General features: G+C 45.0%; 5 protein-coding genes across 7 annotated transcripts; 2 read left to right on the top strand and 3 right to left on the bottom strand.

The window, feature by feature from the left end:
- Positions 1-64: 64 nt before the first annotated feature.
- Positions 65-1,306, bottom strand: LOC108051936 (protein FAM8A1). The gene has a single exon (XM_017134243.2). The coding sequence runs from the start codon at positions 1,193-1,195 to the stop codon at positions 203-205; it is 993 nt and encodes a 330-aa protein (XP_016989732.1). The 5' UTR covers positions 1,196-1,306; the 3' UTR covers positions 65-202.
- A 315-nt stretch (positions 1,307-1,621) lies between these two features.
- LOC108051966 (stromal membrane-associated protein 2) lies at positions 1,622-4,143 on the bottom strand. The gene is made up of 2 exons (XM_017134300.2): positions 3,798-4,143; positions 1,622-3,644 (listed from the first exon to the last, which is right to left on the bottom strand). Exons 1-2 carry the CDS (start codon positions 3,913-3,915, stop codon positions 2,248-2,250), a joined length of 1,515 nt encoding a protein of 504 aa, XP_016989789.1. The 5' UTR covers positions 3,916-4,143; the 3' UTR covers positions 1,622-2,247.
- Positions 4,144-5,180: 1,037 nt separating this feature from the next.
- Positions 5,181-8,393, top strand: LOC108051953 (serendipity locus protein alpha). The gene is made up of 8 exons (XM_044458908.1): positions 5,181-5,206; positions 5,909-6,023; positions 6,086-6,253; positions 6,309-6,635; positions 6,687-7,008; positions 7,065-7,796; positions 7,858-7,959; positions 8,016-8,393. Exons 2-8 carry the CDS (start codon positions 5,943-5,945, stop codon positions 8,063-8,065), a joined length of 1,782 nt encoding a protein of 593 aa, XP_044314843.1. The 5' UTR covers positions 5,181-5,206; positions 5,909-5,942; the 3' UTR covers positions 8,066-8,393.
- An 85-nt stretch (positions 8,394-8,478) lies between these two features.
- On the top strand, positions 8,479-10,257 carry LOC108051954. Of its 2 annotated transcripts, none has more exons than XM_017134276.2 (4): positions 8,479-9,062; positions 9,123-9,204; positions 9,770-9,985; positions 10,041-10,257. In XM_017134276.2, exons 1-4 carry the CDS (start codon positions 8,484-8,486, stop codon positions 10,235-10,237), a joined length of 1,074 nt encoding a protein of 357 aa, XP_016989765.1. In that variant the 5' UTR covers positions 8,479-8,483; the 3' UTR covers positions 10,238-10,257. The 2 variants fall into 2 exon arrangements, with proteins under 2 accessions (XP_016989765.1, XP_016989764.1); XM_017134275.2 differs by having other exon boundaries at positions 9,120-9,204.
- Positions 10,258-10,320: 63 nt separating this feature from the next.
- Positions 10,321-14,023, bottom strand: LOC108051952 (protein lines). 2 transcript variants are annotated; one of them, XM_017134271.2, is made up of 2 exons: positions 13,566-14,023; positions 10,321-13,502 (listed from the first exon to the last, which is right to left on the bottom strand). In XM_017134271.2, exon 2 carries the CDS (start codon positions 13,440-13,442, stop codon positions 10,863-10,865), a length of 2,580 nt encoding a protein of 859 aa, XP_016989760.2. In that variant the 5' UTR covers positions 13,443-13,502; positions 13,566-14,023; the 3' UTR covers positions 10,321-10,862. The 2 variants fall into 2 exon arrangements, with proteins under 2 accessions (XP_016989760.2, XP_016989761.2); XM_017134272.2 differs by having other exon boundaries at positions 13,570-14,023.
- Between the last annotated feature and the right edge of the window lie 1,205 nt (positions 14,024-15,228).

Raw genomic sequence — 15,228 nt, 5'->3', positions numbered from 1 at the left:
TTATTTAATCATTAAATCACAATTATTATTCAAACACTGTTAATGAACGCAAGACTCTAATGCAAACGTTTTTGAGATTTAATTTTATTTCACAGGATAGCAGTACATAACGACATTAAATTTAGCTTTAACAATAGCGTCTATATATGCATAGGAAAGAGTGCACAATTCCTAGGCACTTTGACTGGTTTACCGTCCGTGCTCACCCGTTGCGCTGCGGTGGCACTTGGGTGCGGAACACGGCGTTGGAGTCAGTCTCCACCACTATCGTCTTCGTCATGATGTCGTAACCGGTGCGGTTGTTCTTAAAGAAGATCATCATTACGCAGATTGGGAAGAGCAGGGTCATTACCAAGTTTTTGGCCAGGGAGCGTGCAAAGGAGCGCATCAGCGTAGGCGTCTGGGCCGGATAGAGAAGGGCCCTTATCGGCACCCTCTGCGGCTGGAGCACGAATTGTGGCAGGGCAGGCGCCTGCAGCGGTACTACAGCCTCCACATAGTGGATGCGAATCTTCATTAGCGACTTGCCGGGCGTGGCACCATTGTAGAGGAACGTCCAAAGCGCCTCGTAGCAGCAAACTGTTAACTTTGTCAGCAGCTCGATGAGAAGGAGATCGGTGGACACTGTTATAAAGTCCAGCGAGATGTCGAAAACGTTTACAAGCAGGTCTTCCTCTTCCAATGTGCGACGCATAACGTCAAAGTCCATGTCGAACAGGTTGACTACCCCGAATGTGATGATGATCTTCAGGACAAACAGGATGAAAATGTCGATGGTCTCCGCCACGGCACGTTTCCAGAAGGGCGCTAGGACGTACTCGTAGCCGCCCAGTCGCTGTATAGTCTCCAATTGCTGGGCCTCGTCCAGGACTCGCAGCCGACTAAAGTTTTGTGGAGGCGGAGGAGCAGCAGCAGCAGGGGCTCCTGGCGGAGCAGCTGGCCTCGCTCCCTGAACTGGGGGAGGAGGAGCCGCCGAAGGAGACTGCCCCAATGGAGCTGACTGGAGGCCAGGAAAAGGAGTCACTTGTCCCTGGAACAACTGAGGATAGTTGGCCATTAAATAGTACGGAAACATAAGCATCGCGTTCTGGGCAATGGTAGCCTGTTTTGTCCACTCCGCGAGGCTGGCGAAGTATGCCTCCTTGGTAGACTTCTCCTGGAGCTTTTGCTCCGACTCTTGGACTTTGTCACTCATTTTTCTGAGATTCGATAGCTCGAATATTTATATTTTGCTTTGCTTTATTTATTTTCCAAGTTGACGTGTATTGCAGGCGGCGGGGTGTGCCGGCGTTTCGGGGTAAATGGCAAAACAAAAATCAAATTCCTGCGAATGGCAAGTCAGGCGGGAAAGTAGAAATTCAAATTGATTGGAAATCTAAATTTATGATAAGTAAATGGCTTGGTTCGATTAAGTCTAGTTCTACTTAGATTTCCCAGATTTTCATAGATTTAATAAAACATGAATCATAATCATTGGTATAGCAAGAAGGGACAAAATTAATTAAAAATGATACAATCCTAAAAAAAAAAGCATTTTCTTCAAAATGATACAATCCTAAAAAAAAAAGCATTTTCTTCAAAATGAATGTAATTTTTCGACATTTGAAACAAACAAAACACCTACAATAGTCTGATTATTTTATTATTACACAGTTCGAAGTGGTTTGATTTATTTCTTAGACATAGCAACTTAAAAATCGAATACAATAAATCCGTCGACTCGCCAGCCATGATATTTAAGACTCACATTGACAAACTGGCGTGAATGTGTTCTTAGGGATATCAGGGATTTAAAAAGTACGTTGCCAAATCTTTATTCTTTACATTCACACCCTGGCGTGGACGATTTGTTTATGCATGTGTATCAAATACCTAGCTAATGTTTCAAAAAACATGTACATTTGATTGGGAAGTGCATTAAGTTTCGTAGTTGAATTTTAATTAGTTGGGTGTTACACGTGTATGTATTATGGTATAATTGGAATAGATTTGAACGAGCAGACGCGATCGTTAGTGGACATGAACATCGTTTAATACAGTAGCTTGCTTGACAGTGAATTCTTCTATAAATACGTATAGTTTCGCTCCGAATCCTCTCAGGACAACTAACTAAATTGGCAAGTTGTTGTTCAAATCGAATGCATATAAACCAGCATCATCGTCTCACACACATGTTGCAACACTGAGACAAGCACTCGTGTCTTAAAATTAATTAAAGGAATACAACTACATAAATACACTTCGTATTTATTGCCAGACATTACCGATATTAAGGTTTCCAAATTGTTGGTTCAGATTTGATGGTACTGAGGAGGTGGTTGGGCCGGTGGCGGCAAATCCGCCCGATCCCTGTTGCTGGGCCATGTTCAGTCCACTGGGTAGGGGCTGCATCAAGTTAATGGAGAGTCCGCCCAGCTGCGGGTGATGCTGTTGCTGCTGCTGGGGCACTGCTCCAAACAGCGGCATCCCACTGAGAATGCTCTGGTTCGTTTGCATAAGATTCGTTGCAGCTCCCTGTCCTCCAGCAGAATAAGGACTGCCGCCAGTGCTAGGGAACTGGGCGCCGGCGAAGCCGTGTGTGCCACCCATGCTCATGGCAGTGGCACTGCTGATGGGAGCGTTGCTAAACGCGTTGGGCGCAGCCATGACTGGCGAATTGTACATGCTGACCGAGTTCGGTGGCGTCATGAACTGGTGGGGGATCTGCTGTTGCTGCTGTTGATGCATGTATCCGCCTGGGGCCATACCCGTAAAGCCGCCAAAGTTGATCTGTGGATTGTGGGCGGCCGGCGCATTGCCGTACAGCGCAAGGATGCTGTCCTTGGACATCTTGCCGGACTGGTCCTTCTCGCTTCCCGAAGCGCCCAGTGAGCCCTGGTTAAAGAAGTCCTGCTCCTCCTGTGCCAGCGAGTTGGGCTTCGAGCCTAGCAAATTGGCAACGTCACCGTTGCTGCCGTTCGGCTTATCAGGCTGTCCGGCAATCGATTCGGCGCTGAGAAAGCTGGTGAAACTTTCGTTTTGCAGGTCTTGGCTGGCACTGGTCGCGGCAATGGGCTTGGTGGGCGAGGACAGGCCCAAGAGGTCGCTTTCGCCGGCACTGCTGGCGCCGCTGGTATTCAATTGGACGCGCTGCGTCGTCTTGGGGCTGCAGCCACCTACCTGGTTTGGTTTCGGCTTGGGCAGCGGTGCGGGCAGAGGGGCGTTCTTTAGGGCGCCGGCTAGACGTTTGTCGCCGCTGCCACTGGACACACCCCCGAGGCCCAAGGTGGCCTGGGCCTGGGTGGACTTCTTCTTGCGCTTCTGCCGCTCCAGCTCCTCGTCGATCTCCTTTGCCCAGTCAACTTTGGGCGGCGAGGGCGGCACCCATTCGCGGGCCAGGTACTTCTTGTGCTCGTACTTGGCCCGGATGAAGTTCTCCAGCGCCGTGTCCGTCTGTGGGCGGCGGAATCCGTCCGGCAGCTGCGCCTCGTAGACGGCGCGGGCCCGCGAGTTGCCCATCTGCTGCAGTGAGATGACCTGTTCCGGCGTCCAGGTGTCCAGGTTGACAGACTTGACCCGCGATATGTGCACTCCCAAGTTTCGATGGATGCCGGCGCAGCGGATGCAGAGGAACATGCCCAGGTTCCAGGAGGCCCAGCGGGGACCTGAAGAAAGGTATATTTAATGGCTAATCACTAGACAAGTGCTTTTCTCGCAGTGCATCTGCATGTGTGGTGTGTATATGCACATTCGTGCGTCACTAAGAGGCGTATCTTCCGTCCAGAAGAGATGGAGATCTTCGGACCTAATCTACCTACCCTTGGCATCGCAGTCCACGCAGTATTTGTTATCCTCGTCGCGGAGCATCTGCGTCAAAAGGGTTTGGCATTTCTCCTGTATCAGCTTGGTGCGCTGTCCCGCATTTGAAGAACTCATTTTCCGTAATTCTCTCGGTCTCTTTGGCCTGCTTTTAATATTTCTGGCGGTGCGCAACTGTGCGACGTGGCGTGGGCGACGGGAAGAGTTTTGGGCTTATCTCTTCTTCACATGGATATACAAGTACCAGCGAATTGACAATTTTCTACAAGTTTTTGCTAAAAGAGTAGAGGTGGAGAAACATCGATGCCAACATCGATGTTTGAAAAATATCGGTGATATCGTGTTTGGCCAAAAAACAATCGAGGTTTTGAAAATCTCACTCCAGTTCTTGCACACTGTTAACAATTCCACTCCTGTTTTTGCGAACTGTTAAAGATTCCACACCAGTTGTAAAGCACTCTGTAATTTTCCACTACATATGTACCTTACGCATTGTTCTTTCAAACTCTGTTATATTCCACTCTATTTCCACTCCATTTATAACGCACTATATACCCCATACAAAATTAACTTTGATTATTGCACTGTAATTAATGTTGTAATGTAATGTAATCGCCCGAAATATATAAAGTAAAAATTAAGGAAATTCAAATATTTATTTATTATTCCGCCAAATAAACATCGATTCTTCAAAAGATGCTAACTTCGATGCATTTTTATCTCTAACGAATGTTAAAACCACTGCTTACTGAGTAAAGTGTCGAATATGACACTGCTTACTGAAAAAAGTGCCAAAATAACCACTGCTTAGTAAGACAATACGTCTTGCAATGCAAAGTAGCTATTATGTTTAAAAATTTAAATGTTCTTTGTTTTATTAGAGTCCAAGCTTCTTATCGCCTGATAACCAAAATAAGTAAACAAATATTTGTTCAGAAACTAACTTGCTTTCTGATTCCCAACACCACCAGAATGTTTGACAATCTAAGTATCGAAACATTTAAGGATTAATGAAATTTTTAATAATACAAATACATATTTTTTGATTTATTTATTATCTGGGATTTCATAAAAATAGGACTAAGGATTTCTATCGCTGGCAGTAAATCAAGTAAACAGCCATAGTTTTATTTTTTTTACTTAACTTAACCGGAGGTTAACAACAACAACTCCATCAGAGGAGAATATTTCCTTCTTCCACCCTGGGTTTTACAAAATTTGTAAAATCAAACTGGAAAAATAATTATTTTAATATGTTTAAAAGTTTTATTTTCCGCAATGTTGAGTTGAAATAGGAGCAAAAAGGGAAAAATACCAAAGAAATAAAACGCACTAGTGCGTGCAAATATACCATTGCCATTCGCACAAAACTCAAGCCACTTTTTTTGAAAAAGTTGTTTACTTTTCTGCTTTAAGCCTAGTATCCAGATCGACAAACGAGTATGCTAGCGTAAAAACTTTAATCTTTCCAGTGTGACCAAAATTTCGAGAGTTCATCGGATTTAAGCGTGCTACGGTCGTACTGACAATCAGCTGGGTTTGTTGACAAGCAGTTAAAATTCAAATATCGTATTTGCGGGAAAGAGCCTTTAAAAGATATTATCAAATACCTTGGCAAGACAAGTCTGCCGCTGTACAAAGAAATAAAAAAACAATACAATTTAAATTTAACAGTTGTTTTTTTTTTATTTATTGATAATTATTTGCTAATTTAAAGTTCATAGCTGCACTTTTATTGTGTTTTTTCGTACATTCTGGACCTAAAAACATTTTGCTCTGACAAGAGGCACCCCAGATAGTATTAATGTTATTTTGTCCTCACATGTAAACACCTGCAATCGACTTTTGTGAGTTTTTTGAGTTTTTCCCTCCATTTCTTATAATGTTCAGTGAGAAGCGCACGCCAAAAGATTAAATTTTTTAATCTTTCCGCTAGGGTTCACCCAAAGTTCATTTCCGCAGACTGGCAACGCTATGCAATTTTCTGGTATTTTTTTCGTCGATCAGGAGACCGAAGTGAAAAAAAGGCCCGACGAAAAGTGAACGCCAGCTGTTTGCCTCTCGCTCTCTCTCATGACTGGCGTACGGTTTACGTCGAAGTGGATACTAGGCTTTATAAACTAAACTCCAATTTACTACTAATTATGGAAGTTCTGAAAAAGAAACTGGAGCTCTGCCTGCTTATATTAAACAGGAGTAATGGAGAAGACGTAAACTGGTTAAATGTACGCCGAAAGAGGATAATTGTCTGCAAAAAAAGATACTCACTTGTTGCTTTCTTTTGCAGGACTTATGTGCCGCGCTATTGGAATTTTCCACTTTGGTTCACAGCTCCTTGTGCTCCCAGAAGCAGAACGAGTCCTCGGAGTTGGTTTGCCTCTGCCTGAGCCAGATAATGATCTGCATACGACAGGTGGAGAACACCATGAAACTGGCATGCGGCACTTCGGCTTCGGTAAATTCATTATTTATAATCTTTATAGCATAATATTATAATCAATTTAAACCAGGTCAGTCATCAGTACTTCCTGGACCGTATACGATGGTGCCTTAAACGTCTATTGCATCTGTACAGCGACGGCTCAAAAGGGCATGCAGCTTGTCCGGAGCGCTCCTTTCTAAAACTGGTGGATGCCACTCTCGACACTTTGGCCCTGTTCACGTCCCACAATGAGGAAAACTGTGACCCCTCGAACCTTTCCAAATCCCCCCAGGAAGTCCTCCACCTCAGCCAAAATGTTCGTGCCAACATAGATCTGATTCTGGGACAATCCCTGGGATTCGCCAATGTGGCCTTGTCGCAGGATAAAAAGGCTCTCAGTGCCTTGTGCCAAAAGGTGGGTATATTCAACCAATACGATTCCCCTATTGTCCAGCTGTCCTTCCAGGTTATCCGCGAATGCAATGCTTTTCAAGAAGAGTGCCAGGTGCCTAGTGCATCCCACCACGCCAATCTCAAGCTGAAGGCCATGACCCTGGAGCAGGCGCTCTTTCAATTGGAAGACTTTATCAACGATGCCCTGTTGCGTTTGGTATTCACCTGCTTCCTGGACTTTGAGAAGTTTTCAGTGGACAAAATAAGGACCCTGCTGAGGAACAGTTCGGATGATGATGCATTGGCTGATGAATTTATAGCCGACTTTGACGTGAACATCGATCGGGCCACTCAGATCGGCATATTTGCCATTTCCTTTGCCCCAAACTTAAAAAGTAAGAACAAATACATCAGAAAGAAAATCTTTAACTCAAGTCCTATTTCTCCTCAGTGAAAACAATGATGCGCAGCTGTCTGGCCTCCTTTGAGTCGCTGGACACCACATTGATACCTTCTCTACAGGCCCATGGCTCCGACTTGCACTCGGATGTCCTAGAGCAGCACTTCAACGAGGAAGCGGCCAAGTTTAAGGCGGCGCTACAGGAAATTATTGATAGTCGCGCCCTCTTAGGTTGTTGCCTGGAGATTCTTACCTCAGGCATCAGCGCCACCGAAAAGCTGTATGACAGGCAGCGATTGGAGGACTTGGCACAAATTTCCTTGCTGCTAGTCGAGCACTTTCATCTGGAGGTCAACCGAAAGGTGCTGGCCGAAACGAAGAACCAAGTGGGCGAGGAGTACTATCACCAATTCATCCGCATATTGCGCGAGTGCAAGGCCATTTTGATGTGCGCATCCCAGGTGGAGCCGCAGCGAATCCTCAAGCGCTTCAAGATCCTGCGTACGGTTTTGCGAAAGCTGCACGGCTGCTTTGGAGCTGGCAAGCACGACGATGGGCTTCCCAATACCCAGGGCCCCCTTTTAGTAGATGAGTCGAACGAAACAAAAGGGGATCCCGAAGATCTAACCCAATTCTCGGGCTTTACAACAGGTCACGGCGGAAGTATTCTCTACGATACACAACGTAGGGCCAGAGTAAATAGAACCAAGGACAATAAACTGACCACAAATGCCTTGGACATTAAATCGCTTCAAGCAAAACCTAATGGAAATGTGCTTAGAAGTAAGTGGATTGGTATTTAAAAATATGGCTAAGTAAATTATTAAAATAATTAAATTTTCAGAAGAAAGTTTACGAACTGTCATGTTCAAGCGCCAAAACATTGCTGAAAGCAGAAAACTCTACACCACGATCAGCAATCAGTCAGCAGATCTGCAAATTACAGGTAAATTTAACGTTTTGCAATCAATAGGTTTTAAAATAAAATAGGATCTATTTCAGATATACTCGACCAACTCACCGGAATGTCCAATGGATATTTTGAATGCTGAAGCATTATAACTATTTGTAAATAATTATCTAATTTGTTAAGTGTTTACTTCCATATCATTTAAGACTCGTAATTCAAGAATTCAAACTTAACGCTTTCGCCACTTGAATGTCAAAGTTCAGGTTAGACATACACACAAACATGTGTGGTTTAGTGGTGGCGGAGAGTGTTATATCTGAAACAGTTTAGACTGTTGTAAAAGTAGAGCAATAAGTTCAATAAAATATACAGAAACAAGCACACTAGTCGGCGCTTCCACTGTGGTCGTTTGACCTTTAAAGGACTCGCGGAATTCGATGTACACCCATAATGTGAGGCTGTGAAGGTAATCCGTATCGATTTTCCGTTGCAAACGCAAACAGGACTCGCAGTCAACAGATACACACAGTCGTCGCTTAACAAATAGTAAACACCGGGCAATGAAATCGGCAACTGGGGATAAATTTGCTTTGCCTGATGAGACCAAAGCACCTGCAACTCCCAGGCACAGGAAATCGAGTGGCGCAAGCAGGAACAAGGATACAAACAACCACCATGTGGTGCCGCTTGGCATCCTTGTAGTGCTCTGCACTGTGTATCTCATAGTGGCTGGTGTGCAGCGCAACTACAGGTACTATTTCAAGCCGGGCGTGGCTGCTTTTGACCTGAACAATTTCCAAGAGGGTGACTCGCAGCCAGAAGCCATGGATGAGGATTTGGAAACCCAGACTCCAGACACGTCCTGTCAGAAGATTGATATTTTCGGCAAGGATTCCGATCGAAGTTCATCGGAAAACCAAGTTTCAAAGAGACCCCAAGGCAAGCCTACCAAACGATCAAAAAATGCCATTGGAAATGGGGTCAGCAAGCAACCTCGATTGGGTAAATCCCTGGAGGGCAAGAAGAAGGATGCGACCAAGAAGAGCAACACGGCTGAGCCCATTATCTACCTATTCGCCCTGGTTTTTATCTATCTGCTGCTGAAGGCCGCCTCCGACATCAATCAGCATTACAAATCGGTAAGATTGCCATGCATACCACTTCATATAAACCCGTAAATATTCCCTCTTCGGCAGCAGAACAAAGGGGACAAACGACTGCGCCGCTGCTCTCTGCAATCCTACGCCCAAATCCACAAGCAAGATCGGCGGTCATCAAAAGGTATTTCACCAAAATCTTTGCCAAAATTTTAACTCGCTGGGCCAGGTGGTTACACACCGTGTTAACGAGGGATCAAGTGAATTGTTATCGTAAAAATCTAAATGTATCTACTACTATGTACTGAGTTAGCCAATTTTCTGTATCGTAAAGCACTGTCCACTCTTGAATGGGAGCTAATTTTCTGACTTTTTCGGAAAATGTACTGTATATTGTGTACCTATAGTGTGTCCTTTTAATCTCTATACATCTATCCTACTACCGCACTTTTCGGGTTCGATAATTCGTTTACTATCTATGTTTTTGAACGACCTCCACTGTTTACCTCCCCTTCACTTCTTTGTGAAACTGTACTGAATGTAAGGTTGTACATACTCAAGTATATATTACTGTCCTATATGTGTGTAAACGTAAAATAAATCAATTACTATGTGCTTTCCTGTGATCAATTTACGTAGCCATGTTAGCTTGCGTTTCATTTCCTCTGTTTGAATGGGCTTTCCTGCAAATCTCTGCGATCTCTCACCTGAAACTGACCGATCTCCATTTCCCCATATGCATGCCAAAGTTGATGAGTCCCCGATCTTCCGGCGACGGCATATACTCGGCGATGAGCGTTCCGTGTCGGTGGATCGATACAAGTATACACAGAACGAGGAAGGAGGCTTTACAAAGGCTGCTCCGAAAGTTCTGGAATACCATCACAGGGTCATATCTCCCTTGGTCAGCCGGCCGAGTCAACAACAACATCCATTTAGACCAGGTTCAGGAGACAATCGTTTTGGTAAAGTCCAACTAATTGTGCCACGGTCCTTAAGAAACACTACTTTCTTCTTTAGAGCCCCGCCTAAATCGTCGCTCTTCGGTTCCGATCAGCATTAACTATCAAACGGTTCACGTATCAAGTCCATATCCACCCGAATTGACGAGACGTGGCTCGGTGATAAGCCTCACTGGCCAGACTCAGGATGTCAGTGTCACTCCCAGTGGAACTGTCGATCCAAAACGTCGCGTCCGCATGATTAATCGCCATTAAATTCCGAGTACTAATCAGACCAACCACCTTTGAAACTGCAAAGAGACTACAGTATTTTAACACAATAATTTTAAATATCAAACTTAGTAGTTCTTAATGCGTTTCTTTTAATCAGTTAATTAAGTTATATTATTCAAGTGTTTTAAAAAACGTACAAAGAATATTCTTCTTGAAGACACCGAATTTATGCTCACTTTCCGCGGAGAGTGGATCAACGTTTGCCATTTTGCCATCCTATTGTACATTATTCTACTTAGGGCAAGATTAAAAAAATCTTAGGCTAGCGTAGTGTTTAGTTTGGAATTCAGTACCTATGATATAACCATTAACTACGAACTAACTACGAACTTGTGATGCTCATTACAATGACAATTACATACAGTTATGTATCTAGGTTAAAAGGCCTGCGAAGCGGATGAAAGGGTGCAAGAACTTAACTACGGTTATCGCGTTATTGGATCGGGGTGCGGAGATATGGTCGGAGCGGTACCTACGGCTAATACACGTATTCTACAAGGCTTCCTTCTTCATCGAATTTTGCGCTAGTTTCTCCTATTCCATTAAATATTAAAATAAATTACGTATTTTAATTGCATGTGGTTGGAAGTTCAGGCCTGCGCCGCATTCAGCTCAGTTCGTTACCCTCGTAGAGACTTTCGCAGCTCTCCAGCAGGCGCAGCACCGGCGAAATGTCGTAGGGATAGAGCTGGCGCGACACCAGGCGGGATATCTGCAGCCGCAGTCGGATGAGCACGCCCATCGCCTCGTCCAGCATGGCGCTGCCCATGCCGAAAGTGTGACAGCTGTGCACGAACATTGTCCAGTTCATGCGGATGTACTTGAGCAGACGCAGCAGGTAAAGCAGGAAACAGGTCTCGTTGCTCACCAGCAGGTCCAGAAGAAGGTCCGAGCTGTTCGACGTCATCTTGAGGAACTCCAGGAATGTGTACACCGGATTCAGCATGGCCACCAGCTCGGGAAAGGCGTTGTTGCGGAACGAGATGCCCGAAGTGACGTCCAGCGTGCAGACCATGGCCTCAATCAGATGGTCGTCCTGGTCGTCGAACAGGTGGATCAGTATCTTGCTGAAGTGGCACTCCGGATGGAACTCCAGCGTCTGCTTGATGAACGTCTCCAGCTTGCTCAGAACATCGCGGATCGAGCGTTCAATGAGCATCATGTCCTGGAAGGCATCATAGTCGCTGGAATCGATGGAAGAATCCGAGGAATCGCTGCGAATCTCCTTTACCGTCACCGCTATCGACTTGAGCACCAGGAGGACCATTTTCTGCAGCAGCGTCTTGTCCATTTCGATGAGGTCCAGTGGCGCCACTCCACTCTCTCTGTCGTCATCCTGGCCGCCACCAACAGAATGTGCCGCTTGGGCCAGGGTAATAGTGCCATTGGCATAAACTAGTGGCCTGCCATTGTATCCGATTAGGCTGACCATGTTGTCCGGCTGGCGACGAGGCAACGACTCCAAGATGCGGAAGCCACGTACGTGGCAGACGATCTGGTGCGCCAGTTTGCACGTCTCCTCGGGCAGCATGTCCTGCAGCGCCAGCGTGGAGCCATAGCACAATGCCTCATTGAAAAGGCACAGCATCTGCTTGTACACGGTGCAGGATAGGCTGTGGCTGAGCAGCAGCTCAAACTTGTCCAGTTGGGCGTAGTAGGGCCGCGTCTCGTCAATGGACAGATTGGCTTTTACCGAGATGATGTTCTCCCACAGCTGAAGGAAGTTGAGCACACAGTGCTCAGCTGCATCCTGGTGAGTCGGTGCCATCAGTTCCGACATGTTCTTCACCAGCGTTGGCCATTTGTGCTCCAGCTTTTGAATAGTTATGCACTTAAGGTGCGTCGTGTCAAAGCTTTCCGAATCGGTGAGCGTGACCACATGGCATCCACTGGGCATTGTCGTGGACTGGGGAGCGGGATGCGGTTCGTAGGCAACGTTCATCTCCTCGCCAAAGTGCCGCCGGTGCCGATCGCGGTTGTCGGGCGATTCCCGCTCCTCATCTCGCTCAGCATCTGTATCCTCGCGAAACTGCAACGCAAAGTAGTTGGTGGCCAGCGGCTGCTCCTGCACGGGAAAGTGCATGTAGCTAACGGACGCCTCCGTTGGCAGAGGGACAACTGATGTGGCAGCGCTTGCACTATTCGCTGCCGCCATCCAGTCGTCGTCCAGCGGATGGATCTCCATGTCCTTCCACTCGACAATGCGCTTAATGATGTCCAGGCTAAAGTGGATCTTCTGCACCGCCGCCTGGTCGAGTTGCTCGAAGTTAAACAGCTGATCTACGATTTTCTGCAGCCACTCGTCGTTCAGCTCCTGCTTGGCAATCACCAGGAATGCGGCGAGCACACGACCCGCCAGGAATTGTACGTACGAGTTGTCGTAGCCGGCCAGAACGATGATCTCGTCGATGAGCTTGTGGTCATTACGGATCAGTGCGTCGCAGACGTCCATTATTCGCGTGCAGATAAAGCCCTTGGCGTTCTGCTTCAGGTAGATGTCGAACAGCAGCTGCAGGTTGGACAGGAACTGTAGCAGCTTGTTGGTGGGCCACTCGCGCAGATAGGCTATCCGCTTCTGGCCGTTGGTGTCCTGTGAGTAATGGGACTGGAAGGGCTTACGCAGCGTTCGCTCTGAGACCCCGCACAGGCACTGGCGGGTCAAGGACTGCTCGAACTCCAGCATATCGTCGATGGTTGTTGCTGCTGTCGTTGGGATGCAGTTGTTTCTGCTGCTCAGGTGGCTGCTACTGTTGTTAGCCGTGCTGAGGGTGAGAAGGTCGGGCAATTTAGCCACCCGATCAACCTCGTCCTGTGTGGATTCCGATTGGCTGTGTGAGTCCGTGTCTCCATTTTGTGGCAAGATGTTGTGCAGCAATTGGGCGTAGGATGTCGCCCGTGAGCTGCAGGGCGTGATGGTTGGCGAGTTGTTGGCGCTGCTGGGCGTAGATAGCGAGTGTGATGAGGACGAGGATAGCGAGGAGCACAGGTGGCTGTTGCTGTTGGCGTCCAGGTCCAGTATGTCCGGCGGTGGAGGCGGCAGGGTCTTGGAGCCCACCTTTATCTGCTGGTCGATCTTCTGGCGCTTGGTCTGCGGTTGCTCGTTAGAGGCCGTTGAGGCGGCTACCGTGGAGCAGGGGCAGACGTCGCCAGTTCCGGCTCCAGATCCAGCTGCGGATGTGGTGTCCATCCTCCTCGGTGACGTACCCGACGTCCTGGGGATCTGGGAATGGCCCGTGGCCAGGGCCAACTGAAATCCAAGTGAAAAATCCGGGTAAGCAGCAAATCTAAGCGGCGACTCGCAGCCACATACCTACAAACCCGATTCCGACAAGCAGCTTCCGTGCTACGCGCACACAAGGTTACGTGTGCAGACGCTACTGCCTGGCCTTTTAGGGCGATATTCTGACGTTTCTTTGATGAAATGGGATATCCTGGAGCGAATGGTGGCGATCTACCTGCCGCCAGGAGCACTGATTGCTCCTCCAAACATTTTAAACGACCACAATTCGATTTTCACACACTTGTTGCTCTCTTCTGGCCACCGACATGTTAATGTTTGTATTGGTTTCACTCCACTCGCAATTCGTTTTGGAGCCTTGCAATGCTATTTGTTTAGGTATTTTCACTTCGCGATTTAACAGTCTCTGATTGTTGCTCAGACGATGCTTTTATTTTGCTTTAATTCTATTTTATTATGTGGGAAAAAACAAAAAATTAAGTGCGCGTCGCCATCTTTTAGCGAATTTCAGCGACCTGGCAACCCTACGCGCTCATCGTTGCCAAACAGTTTTATGCTTTGGCGATAGCTCTTAACGTATATCTAAGATACCCACCAGAGTTGGGTCACTGCTATTGTCTTATACGTACTTTTTTCTTTGATATATTTTTTAAATAATTAAATAATTTATTTATTTTTTTAATGTTGGCCTAATTAAAAGATGGTTTTAATTTCCGTATTAAGAAGAAGAAAGTAATTGCTAATAATTGTTTACAATAAGTTTTTATTAATAAAATGCAATATATATATAAATAGTAGTTTATATTAGTGATAAATATGAACCTTTGATAAAAAATTAATAAATTAAAATAATTAAATAATATACATTTTTTTGCGATATCAGCCTAACAAAACGCGTGTTTTAATTTTTGTATTGAAAATAAGAAATTAGGGGCTAATCATTTTTTACAAAAAGATTTATAAATAATGTTATATATAAAATAAATAGTATAATCAAATATTTTGTACGAGTTGCATTTATAAAAAAAAATTAAAATAATTTATATATTTTGTGATGTCACCCAAATTGATCGCTTGTTTTAATTTCTGTATCAAAAATTTTGTACATAAAGTTTTTATTGAAAATGTTATATATATTTTTTGCTGTGGTAATTCCAGCACACAAAAACTAAATTTCTTAAATATTACTCATTTTAAAAAAAAAATAGGCTTACCATATAGACCAGAAAACAGGCTTAACGGGTTAAAAAACTATGTCCGAAATATTTTTTGTTATTTATTTGTTATTTATTTTAATGATTATACGACCAGAGAGCAGTATGATAATTTGTTGGAATCTTTCTTGCTTACTTACAAATTTTTATTTTGGAAGTTTATGGTAGTAATTTTATTGATTAGATAAATATTTTAATATTTGAAATCGTTATAAAATCTAAAAAAGGTACCAACAACTATCGAATATTTTGTATTAAATTAAATTTTAAATAGATTTAATTTAATAAAATATATATATTGTTATTAGATTTAATATAATACATAATATTCGATAGTTGTTAGCACCTGTCAACCCTAATCGCGCAGCCTTGCCACATCAGAGAAAAAATATGGTACATAGCGGCGGTTAATTTGTTTCTACACTTCCAATTTAAGTCCTTTTGTCGATCGTTAGAGATCATCTAGGAGCAGGGAGCCCTTAGTTCAAATCCAATCAATCCACACAGTAAATTTGCAGCCG

This window comes from Drosophila rhopaloa, unplaced genomic scaffold (genome assembly GCF_018152115.1).
Source record: "Drosophila rhopaloa isolate 14029-0021.01 unplaced genomic scaffold, ASM1815211v1 contig_115, whole genome shotgun sequence".
Lineage (NCBI taxonomy): Eukaryota > Metazoa > Arthropoda > Insecta > Diptera > Drosophilidae > Drosophila > Drosophila rhopaloa.
The sequence above is the reverse complement of the archived record's forward strand: the minus strand, read 5'-3'. Positions and strand labels throughout refer to the sequence as shown.

Coding starts and splice junctions, on each gene's coding strand:
- LOC108051953 (XM_044458908.1), top strand. CDS start 5,943: ATGGAAGTTCTGAAAAAGAAACTGGAGCTCTGCCTGCTTATATTAAAC. Junction 6,636..6,686: donor TCAGTGCCTTGTGCCAAAAG/GTGGGTATATTC, acceptor CTGTCCTTCCAG/GTTATCCGCGAATGCAATGC. Junction 7,009..7,064: donor CTTTGCCCCAAACTTAAAAA/GTAAGAACAAAT, acceptor ATTTCTCCTCAG/TGAAAACAATGATGCGCAGC.
- LOC108051954 (XM_017134275.2), top strand. CDS start 8,484: ATGAAATCGGCAACTGGGGATAAATTTGCTTTGCCTGATGAGACCAAA. Junction 9,063..9,119: donor TCAATCAGCATTACAAATCG/GTAAGATTGCCA, acceptor CCTCTTCGGCAG/CAGAACAAAGGGGACAAACG. Junction 9,205..9,769: donor AGATCGGCGGTCATCAAAAG/GTATTTCACCAA, acceptor TGCATGCCAAAG/TTGATGAGTCCCCGATCTTC.
- LOC108051952 (XM_017134271.2), bottom strand. CDS start 13,442: ATGGACACCACATCCGCAGCTGGATCTGGAGCCGGAACTGGCGACGTC.
- LOC108051966 (XM_017134300.2), bottom strand. CDS start 3,915: ATGAGTTCTTCAAATGCGGGACAGCGCACCAAGCTGATACAGGAGAAA. Junction 3,645..3,797: donor CGTGGACTGCGATGCCAAGG/GTAGGTAGATTA, acceptor ACCTTTCTTCAG/GTCCCCGCTGGGCCTCCTGG.
- LOC108051936 (XM_017134243.2), bottom strand. CDS start 1,195: ATGAGTGACAAAGTCCAAGAGTCGGAGCAAAAGCTCCAGGAGAAGTCT.